At 37.4% G+C, this 10,731-nt stretch overlaps 1 protein-coding gene across 1 annotated transcript; it reads left to right on the top strand.

Annotated features, from left to right (window-relative positions):
* The first annotated feature begins 8,806 nt into the window (after positions 1-8,806).
* On the top strand, positions 8,807-9,439 carry LOC145105713 (uncharacterized). The gene is made up of 2 exons (XM_079042797.1): positions 8,807-8,881; positions 8,948-9,439. Exons 1-2 carry the CDS (start codon positions 8,807-8,809, stop codon positions 9,437-9,439), a joined length of 567 nt encoding a protein of 188 aa, XP_078898923.1.
* The last annotated feature ends 1,292 nt before the right edge of the window (positions 9,440-10,731 follow it).

The raw sequence follows: 10,731 nt of genomic DNA, 5'->3' as shown, positions 1-10,731 counted from the left end.
ACAGATCCACTAGCAGATACCAAAATGATAATTATCAACATCAAGTCAATGACTCATATAATGAGTACAATTCAGGGTAAAAGACCTTTTTAACCTTCCTCAAGATTGGCCCAAAGCCAAGGCTCAAACTAGATGACAAAAGGTCTAATATCAAAATAAACTCCTTAAGTCCAATTATGGCCCAATTTTCTAAATTGGGTCCAATGGTTTTCACTCAAGAAGATCCAGCAAGCTAAAAGCCCAAACCATAAAATCCCAGACAGTATATTACAACCGAATGCAAGCCAAAACCCAAATCTTGATCCAAAGGCCCAAACCATTTCAAACCCACACTTGTCCTAATTTTCCAAATTGGGCCCAACTCCTTATTGGGCCTTATCCAAGGTTCCGATCCTCTACTTACTCCAAGACACACCCATCCAGATAAACCATTAGGGCCCAAGTATCAAAGCCCACCAGACGACCCAATACCCGAAGCCCAAAGTCCAAAGCCCAACAAGGGACGTACATGGGGCGTACCTCGCCTCAAATTGACCCATTACGGGGGGTTTGACTCCGAACGCGGTTCGTACTACAACTTACACGGGGCGTACCCTCACAGGGACCAAAATCATGATAAGTGCTTAATGGCTTAAGCAATTAAGCCCAAATTTCAGATCCACTACTCAAATGTGCTCTAGAACCATAAAGTCTCAAACTTTAAGACTTTGGTTGACTAAAAAGGGCTTAATGAATGGTATTATTCCATTAAGACCTCCTACAAAGAACAAGGGACCAAACTAGCTCAAGGGACCTCATTTTTATGCCTTAGGACCCATCCTAGGGTCTGAAAGGAAAGCCCAACTCGACCAAAACAAAGCATGCACCAAATGACATTCTTGGGACAAGAAATATATTTAAGAAGCAACGCAAATGAGATCTAAGCTATCTAAGAATAAAGGTAGAAGCTTTATACCTTTTGGAGCTTCCCTAGAAAATGAAAACCCAGATCTACAAGCTTGATTCCTTCCTTGACTCCTTTGGTACCCTTTCTTCTCATTCACCCACACCAACATCCACTTTAGGCTCTAAAACTCTCTCTCATGGGCTAGGTTTGCTAAGAATGGTTCATAGACTTGGAGGCTGAAAGAATGAAGCAAAAAGATCCATAATAGTGGTTAAATACCCTCCAAACCCTAAAAGATAGGGTTTCACTCTAGCACTCGTACGCCCAACGTACATATGTGTACATCTAGCATACTAAGGAACGCCGTAGTATGCTTAGCGTACTCACATGTACACCCAACGTACTTTTCATGTCACCAAAATCATATTTTTGCCACTAGGGCCTCCCTTTGCCACTTCATTCCAAACCAAGGGCCAAAATGACATAATTCCAATTCGAAGGGATGAATTTGAAGTTACTTGAAAGATGGGGTGTTACAATATTTCACTCCAAGAACCAATGATGATGAACACTTACCTCGATTGTATTTTGTTGAATGTGTGAAGTTCATAAATGCACAGATGGAATAATATATAATTAAGCAATACATGAAGCGGCTACCACTAAATTCAACTGGTTTATCAAAATATCTCTCATTTATATCGAATTGTAATCAATATGTAAGATTTAAAAGATCATATTTATGAAAAATGTTATTTGTGTTAGATTATGTATCTAAGTCCATAACTATAATTGGTATAAACTTGAATTGATAGTAGCATAGTCCTTTTGGGTTGCCCTCAAACCTAGCAATTGGACATGATTATTTTTGGAGAAAGAGGTTGATTTATTATTTGATTAATAAACTGAAATAAATAGTTTATTAATATATTATGAGAATAATATATTAATTAGAAATAGTAATATTTATTTAATAATTAATCTGAAAATAATTGGAATTAATTTCGGGATTCATGGAATTAATTAAAAGTGCAGGGTCTAAAGTGCAATTGTTCAATAGTTGAACAAAAGGCTTTAGAACCTTTATGGTATAGCCTTGGACGGTTTTGGAGGGGATATTCTAGGGTTCCTAGAATATCCCATGTGGATAATAGGGTAATAGGTAATTACCAAATTTAAATTAATATTATTTAATTCAAATTAGGGTTATCTAGGGTTTCCTTGTTCTAACGCCCATAGATCCGGGCTAGTCAATTTAGAGACAATAAGCATCAAAAATGAGTTTTTGATGGAAGATTATTTAGAAGGATTAATCTTTTCCAAGTGGTCGTATATGTTACAAGGGTTCCGTACATATAAAGAACACTGAAATCCGAGTTATAACGAAGAAATTATGACCCGTCGAAGTTTTTCGGCAAAACCGGCACGTCACCGGCAGATGTAAATAGTGAATTTACGATAGAGGACTTTTTAGCCTTAGTAATATAAAAAAGGTATAGTATACGTTAAACCGAGAGTGTCCATAAAAAAAACGCCCAAATCTACTTCGTATGAGGAAGTTATGAATTTTCTAAGATTTGGCATAGCAGTGTGTGACATCCCCAAATTTATGGGCCAGAAAAGACCGATTTAAGTTATGCTTTTAAAATAAAACCAGAGTAATCCTTTTAAAAGATATTGCGGAATTTGTTCCCAAAAGAAAACATGATAAAAGTTTATCAAAACCTTTCTTTAAGAAATATATAATTTCCTTTTATATCAAAACCTCGGGATGTCATGTTCCGATACAGATCAAAAGCATAAACAAGACATTATAAGCCTTACAACAGTTATTTACAACTACTGGCCTATAGTCCAAAAATCACTCATCATCATCATCCGACTATGCTCGAGGTCCACTACCTGTAATATAAAAAGCTGAGTGGGTCAGGCTTGGAAGCCTGGTGAGCATATAAGGTTTTCAACCCACAATAAATAAATTTATTATACTTAAACATCAATGAATCAACCAAACTACCTTAACCCCATTATCTTATTTATTTCTTAAGGATTTACCCTAAGATTCAGCTATCACTCATTCCTAAGGATTCATCCTAAGGAATAGGCACGAAGTCACATCGTCGCCAGGGTTTATACAACAGACACTAAGTCCATAGCTGCCAGGGTTTATACAACATGTGCTAAGTCCATAGCTCTTATTTATCGACAATATTATTCACAGGTATCTCCCTGCCATACATGTCAATGGGTTTTTAGAGTACGACTGATGAACATATAGTTCACACACTTACAGGTTGCGAGCCTGCTAGTGTTTCACAGATCATCTAGAATAGTCCATGGTTGTCATCCATACTCTGCTGAATGACAGGGGCCAACGTTTGGGTAAGGGCTTTTCTCATATTTCACCACTCACCCTCACCTCATGATCTATATCATTGATCATCTCATTTATCCAACTCACCTTTCATCATACACCCACTATTTTATCTACCCATGTTTTACCCAACATTTTTTGTAGATAAAAATACATATACAGTTTAAATTATTTAAAAACCTGTATAAATCATTCCTTCAACATCCATCTCAAATAAACAAACAATATATATTCACACAGCACGTATTTTATATAAAATACTTCATAACTATGTGTAAGGTGAAAGTAACTACACAGTCATATGATTTAATGATAATCGGGCAGCACTTCGTTTCCTCAAACGATCGTTTCTAATAAAACCGGGAGTTTTATTGAGAAACCGGGCTCTGCGAGGGTCGGGCTTCGAAACCGAAAAGATAAATTTCTCGGGCTTCTCGGGTACTCTGGGGCGTGTTTCAGGTGTTATAATTGATACCGGGGCTTCGGGGGTTGTCAAAACGGTGAAAATATTGAAAAATGGGTGAAAAGGTATAATTTTCCAAAATTACCCGGGAAGGCTCGCAAGCCTTCTATTTATAGGCGAGTCTGAAGGTCGGCTAAGAAGCCTGAATCAGCAGTGAGGGCAGGTGGCAGCAGGAGCGCGAAGACACGCAGATGGCTCGCACGTGCGAGGGTCCTGGTGTCACCTTCTGATTGGACCGAGGTCTAGGTCCGAGGCTCGGAGTCGTGGCACACCGTACGAAGGTCGGACACGCGAGAAAGGACACGCGTCGGATTCTTATTGGACCACTTCGGATGGCTCTCCAGTTCGGACACGCTTCTGATGACACAGCAATTTCGGACACGTGGCATGCATGCAGCGAAGGTGACGTGGCCGAAGTCCACCTTGCGAAATTTCTTTGATTTGGCAATTTTTCTCGATTTTTGTGCCAAAACTTCTAAAATCCATAACTTTTGCATACGGCCTCCGTTTTTGACGTTCTTTATATGCACGCGTAGGTAAAATTACGCTATACAACTTTCGTTTAGACTTCGTCGGCTAATTTTTCTTTAATTTTTATATTATTATTTTTAACAGACCGGGACAAGAAATCCGTTAAAAATTCATAACTTCTTCATCAGACGTCCGTTTTCGTTTGTCTTTTTACCGTTGTGCTACTATTGACGAGACCTTCGATTCTTGTTTAGGTTGTGTCGGCTAAAAATCACTCGATCTAAAATTCGAGTTTTTAGCTGTCTGCTAGTAAGCTGAAACTTAGAAAAATCATAACTTCCTCATACGAAGTCAGATTCGGGCGTTCTTTTTATACATACTCTCGGTTTAACGAACACTACGACTTTCGTTTATATCACTAAGGCAAAAAAGTAGTTTATCAAAAACTCACTTTTTACGTCATTCGGCACCGTGCCGGTTTTGTCGCGAAACTTCGACAGGTCATAACTTCTTTGTTATAACTCGGATTTCGGCATTCTTTATATATCCGTAATCCTTTTCACGACCACTACAACTTTCTTAATAGATATCGGCTTATCTAATATTTATTTTTCGACGCTCATTTTGATTATTAATTAATTAAACTCTAATAATCAAGCATAAAACACATAATTCACATAATATTCACATAATTTCTTTTCATTTCTTCAAAATGAGTTACAAAGGTTAACCAAGACTATTATGTCAATATTAATGCCTAGCCTAGAAACACGAACGTTACACAGTGCACGACCCGAAACTGGAATTTTAGTTCGAGCGGTTTTTGGCCTACGCGACCTGAATGAGAGTTGAAGATCTCATTAATAGGAACTCAACGATAAAAAGACAGACGAAGACGGAGTCCGTATGAAGGAGTTACGAATTCTTCGCGGTCATTTAACAGTCTAATCTCCTCGTAATGTTAAATTTAAGATCATTCAAGAATTAGCCGACGGAGTCAAAATGAAAGTTGTAGATCTTATTTTTACCTACGCGTGGATATAAAGAACGTTGAAAACGGAGCTCGTATATGAAAGTTATGAATTTTTGAAAATCGGCTGATTTCCACACTTTGTGCGATGCCACGTGTCAGCACCAGGCGAAACCTTGGAGCCTACGCAACACCACGACGTGGTGAGAGGCACCACGACGTGGCGACGCTCCAGGAAGCCTATAAATAGAGGTGTCGAGTTCCCTTCATTCCTCACACCTTCCAACTTCTTCCTCTCTCTCTAGAACATCTCTCTAAGCCCTAAAACCCCCCAAAAAGCCTAGGGAACCCCCTAGCACGAGGCGGAAGCCGCGGAGCGCCCGACGGATCCGAAAAGAAGAGCCTTCGGCTCAAAAACTCTGCTTCGGCGGAGCCCGGTTTTGAAAAAACCTGCTGTAAGTGAGCTATGCCTACCCTATCTTTAGTATAACTTATGTTTCAATATAGTAATGTTATTAGGACCTTATAATAATTATTTGAGCTATTATTATGGGTTATACAAGTGTCGTTATAATATCTTTTTTCTACTCGCGGTACGAGGAATCTGGTTTAAAGGGCCGCATAGGGTTGTTGGATTTCAGAAGTTCTATATGCCAAAATCGTCCTGCCCTCCGGTGTTTTATGTTTGGCCCCTGTCTGTAAATAGTAGGTGAAGAGTATTGTTTAACGCTTATATAATAGTAATAATAGCTAGACTATTAATTAGTCTCGTCGAACCTTAGGCTAAACTCTAGTGGTAATGATACTAGGTTTTGTCGAAAGAAGCTGTTTTAAGTAAACGAAGCATTGTCCGAGTACCGAGTCACCACCTTATGAGGTGAGTGCATAGTTACTTTCATATTACACATATATATGAAGTATTTAATATAAATTACGTGCTATGTGTGAATTTTATCTGTATACTTGCTATCTATGCTGGATGAACAATTTTATACATGTTTTAAATGATTTAAACTGTATATATATTTTATATCTACAAAATATGTTGGGTAAACATGGGTAGATGAAATATAAGTCGGATGATGAGGTGAGAGGTGAAATAGACCATGAGGTGAGGGTGAGAGGTGGACGATATGAGAAGCCTTTTACCCAAATGATGGCCCCGTCATCTAGCAGAGTATGGATGACAACCACGGACTATTCTACACAGTCCAGTGGAACACTAGCAGGCTCGCAACCTGTAGGTGTTGTGAACGATGTGTTCACCGTTGTACTCTAAAAACCCATTGACATGTATTGCGAGCGGACTCTAGAAAATGATATTGTCAATAAACGAGATAACCCTAGCAGCTGTGCCCGAAGGACAATACTGGCAGTTGTGCCTCACAGAGAATGTCACAATCCTGGCAGCTGCGGGTAAGTGATAGAACTAGTAGATGTGCTTGACAGCTGTGTCATAGGCAACGACGGACTTCGTGCCTATTCCTTAGGACAATCCTTAGGAATGAATGAATGAATAATAGCTGACTCTTAGGGTAGATCCTTAAGCGTAAAGAAGAGAATGGGGATGGGTAATTGGGTTAATTGTTTAATGATTGGACATAATAATTATATTATTGTGGGTTGAAAACCCTATGTACTCACCAGGTTTCCCAACCTGACCCACTCAGTTTATTTGAATCACAGGTGTCGATATGAAGTTACATTACACTAAGAGATTAAGGAGGTATAAATCACTAGTGATAATGAATGTAAGTTCTGTTTATGCTTATGTTTCTGTATTGACGATGACATCCCAATGTTTTAAAATGAATAAAATACATTTCTTCGGAAATGCTTTGATAACGTATTTATCATGTTTTTCTGGGAACAAATTCCGCAACATTTTTATTAAAAAGGGTACTCCGATTTTTATAAAGCATAAACAAAATCAGTCTTTTCTGGTCGAGAAAATGGGGATGTCACACTTGTACTACTATATAAGGACCCTTAGAGCCTCCAAATTTTGGCCAATCTATTATTCCAAGGAATAATCGAAAATTCAAGCTTCCTTTCTCCCCTCTCCTCTCTTTTTAATCTCATTCTTGCTAGTTTAAGTGTGAACCATTAGAGACACGACGCTTGTGGTGCTTGCTTCCAAAAGATCCACAAGAGGATTTCTAGTTGTATGCTATAACAACTAAAAGATATGTAACCCTAATCCCTCTCTTTAGTAATTTAAAAAATTGCCTACGGTTCTTAGGGTTCTTATTTTGATGTTCATAGTTATAGGTTCAATAGTGAAAACATAGATCTTGTTTTAGGTTGCATGCACACTTATAAGTTTTAAGTTTGTTTTATTATGCCTAAAACTCATCAGTGGTATCAGGTCGTTTGGTTTGTTTTCAATTTAATTTTCTATAATTGTTGAATTTGATCAAATTAGGGTTTATGGAAATTAAACCCGAAAAGGCTTAAAATTTCGACTCGGACTAGGGTTTTAGAAACCCTAGCCTCCATCCCTTGAAATTTCAAAATTAGGGCTTTGGTTTTGAAACCCTAGCCATCCTCCCCAAGTTTTAGAAAATTGGAAGGTTATTAGGGTTTTTCAAAATTGGAATAAATCATATACCCTATTTTCGAAAATTTAGAGGGTAAGGATTCAGATTAAATTATTTGATTAATTTAATTAGATAATCCTTATTCTGAATTAATATTTTTAATTAAATGTTAATTAATAGATAAATATTAAATCATTTGGTTTATTTTTAAATTTAAATTATTTATGAATTTTTGAAATTTAATTATAAACCTAGTATTTTGAAAAGTTTTAAAATACACCTTATACTATATGTAAAATTAAAAATTACTATATGGTTACGACTAAGTCAGTCGAACCACTAGTACGCCTCATTCACGAAGCTAGTTTATAAGGGTGTATAAAGAAACTGCCTATAAAATGGTAGTGAAATGGGTGTCCACTCTCACCCACCGATTCCTTGATTAGTGGAGGGTCGTTAGCTGAACGGGTTTGATAGGACAATTAATTCTCATTAATAAGTATAATGAATTAAAAGTAACTAAATCCTTTTGTAAAGAATCCCAATCGTAGTTACTTTAGAAAAAATGTGAATTTGTATGCTAACCCATGAAATTGCACATAACAATTTATAAGTCGTTAGTGGAACTTGTGTGGTTAACCAATACACTAATAGGAACTAATAAAGAGTTGTAATGGGTATCTCCTATATAATCATTGTTGATGGAGCGTATCTGGTTTACCAGCACATAAATTGAGATGATAAATGACAATGAGGGTACCAAGCACATTTGCATGGTTATTCACATCTTGTTTGTGATCCTCGGTATCCTAGTCACAAATAAAAGAGCATAATCTGATATTAAACATGCCGTTAAATAGTTTCACTGAATCTCAAAAGATTTAGGAATTTCATCAAAACTTATTTTCCTTTTTAATTTCTTTTTCTGTTGGTGGAATTGGTAAATCGTTATTTACCTACCTTTATATAATTTACAACTAGATTACGACATCCCTTTTCTAAGTTATAATTTATTTAGTTGGATCCTAGCCTTCATATTTCATTTTGGGTTGTTATATTATGGATTATTGTTATCTCACTAAAACTACCTTCTTTTTTACAGATGTCTACTTCAAATGATGCTTCTGGTTCCTCCTCTTCCTCCCATAACTTTTCGTTGTTGAACATCTGTTTGAAGGTGACATTGGATGGCACCAACTATAACGACTGGATGCACAACATTAAGATGGCCCTTTGTTTCTAGGACAAGGAGTATGTCCTTGTGAAAGAACTTAATGAGATAGAAGAAGAGAAGGCCACTCCTGAAGAATTACCCGCCTACACAAAGCACTACAATGATGCAACAAAAGTTTCTTTCATCATGGTAGCCCCCATGAATCCTGAGTTGCAAAGATTCTATGAGGATTACTGTCCGTACGAGATGAACAAGGACCTTATGGAAAAGAACCATAAGCAATCTCTTCAAGAAAAGTACGAGGTGGTAAAGTCCCTCGTAACAAGAAAAATGAATGAGGGAGAGTCTGTTAGCAGCCACGTGCAAAGGATGCAACGATACGTGGATCGCCTTGTTAGGCTTAATGTGCATTTTGATGTGGAGTTGGTTATTCACATAGTCTTGAACTCCTTACCAAGTTGTTATGATCAGTTCATCTTGACCTATAATCTGAACAACAATGAGATCACCTTGGCTCAATTGCGCAACCTCGTACGAACAACTGAAGCAGGGATGAAGTGAAAGAATATTGCGTCCAGTCCTGCTAGTGCTCCCGTTTTGGCCATTGGTTAAGGGAGGTGGAAGAAGACTAAAGGTCCTCCAAAGAAAAACTGGAAGGGAAAGTCTCAAGTTGGGTCGTCAAGCAATAAACCCAAAGGTAAATCCAGTTCTGATGCTCCTCTTATCTCTGATCCCAAAGAGGTCACTTGCTTTTACTGCAACGACAAAGGGCATTGGAAACGTTGCTACCGAAAATATCTGCAAGACATTAAAGATGGCAAGGTGAAGCTGACTTCTGCAGGTATATAAACTATGTCATCTAATAACTCATCATCTTCTCGTTCTTGGTTCCTTGATACAATATGTAGATTTCACATTTGTTCTGATTTGCAGGGGCTAAGAAGAAATGAGGAGGTGGAGAACAGTAGAATGAACGTGATCATGGGGAATAGGAGATCTTGACCTGTCACCAAGATTGGAGTTTATAGTCTAGTGCTTAGTAATGGTGTTAGTTTAGATTTGGTGAATTGTTGCTACTCATTAGAAATGACACTAAACATTATTTATTCTGATGCATTGTTCTGACAAGGTTTTAGATATGCTTTTAATGATTTGAATGGTTCAATTTCTTCTTATAAAAATTGTATTCTTTATTTTGAAGCTTTACCTTGTGATGGTGTGTATGAAATTGTGATGTGTGTAGACAATTTAGGCAATATTGTATTTCAACTTGATTCGTCTAATGGTATAGACAAATCATGCTTGTGGCATTCTCGTCTTGGACACGTCTAATGGTATAGACCTAATATCAGATGATACATGCAAATCTTGTCTTTTGGGTAAGATGACAAAATCACCTTTCACCGGATCTTGTGAAGGAGGTGAAGGTTTGTTGGATCTCATACACACAAATGTGTATGGGCCCTTCAGATCATCCATAAGGGATTGTAATCGATTCTATGTGACTTTTACTAATGATTATAGCATATATGATTATGTCTACTTAATCAAGCATAAGTCAGAAACCTTTGAAAGTTCAAAGAGTTTAAGCAAGAAGTCGAGAATCAATTATGCAAGAAGATAATGATGCTCCGATCAGATAGAGGCGGAGAGTATCTGTCACACCCCCAAACCAGAATGGCGGAAACGTTCGGGGGCAGAGGACTTCAGGTAAGTATCACAACACATGCAATATAGTAATCAAAGTACAAAGAACCATTGCATTAATAAGTATAATTTTTACATAAGTGTTTAAACATTACATATTCAAACACCAAAGTAGGTACAGTAGAAGACAAGAGTCGCGGTACGGT

Source organism: Lactuca virosa, chromosome 4, assembly GCF_052849685.1.
Source record: "Lactuca virosa cultivar CGN04683 chromosome 4, Lactuca_virosa_CGN04683_v6, whole genome shotgun sequence".
Classification (NCBI taxonomy): domain Eukaryota; kingdom Viridiplantae; phylum Streptophyta; class Magnoliopsida; order Asterales; family Asteraceae; genus Lactuca; species Lactuca virosa.
This window is presented reverse-complemented; position numbering and strand designations above follow the sequence as displayed.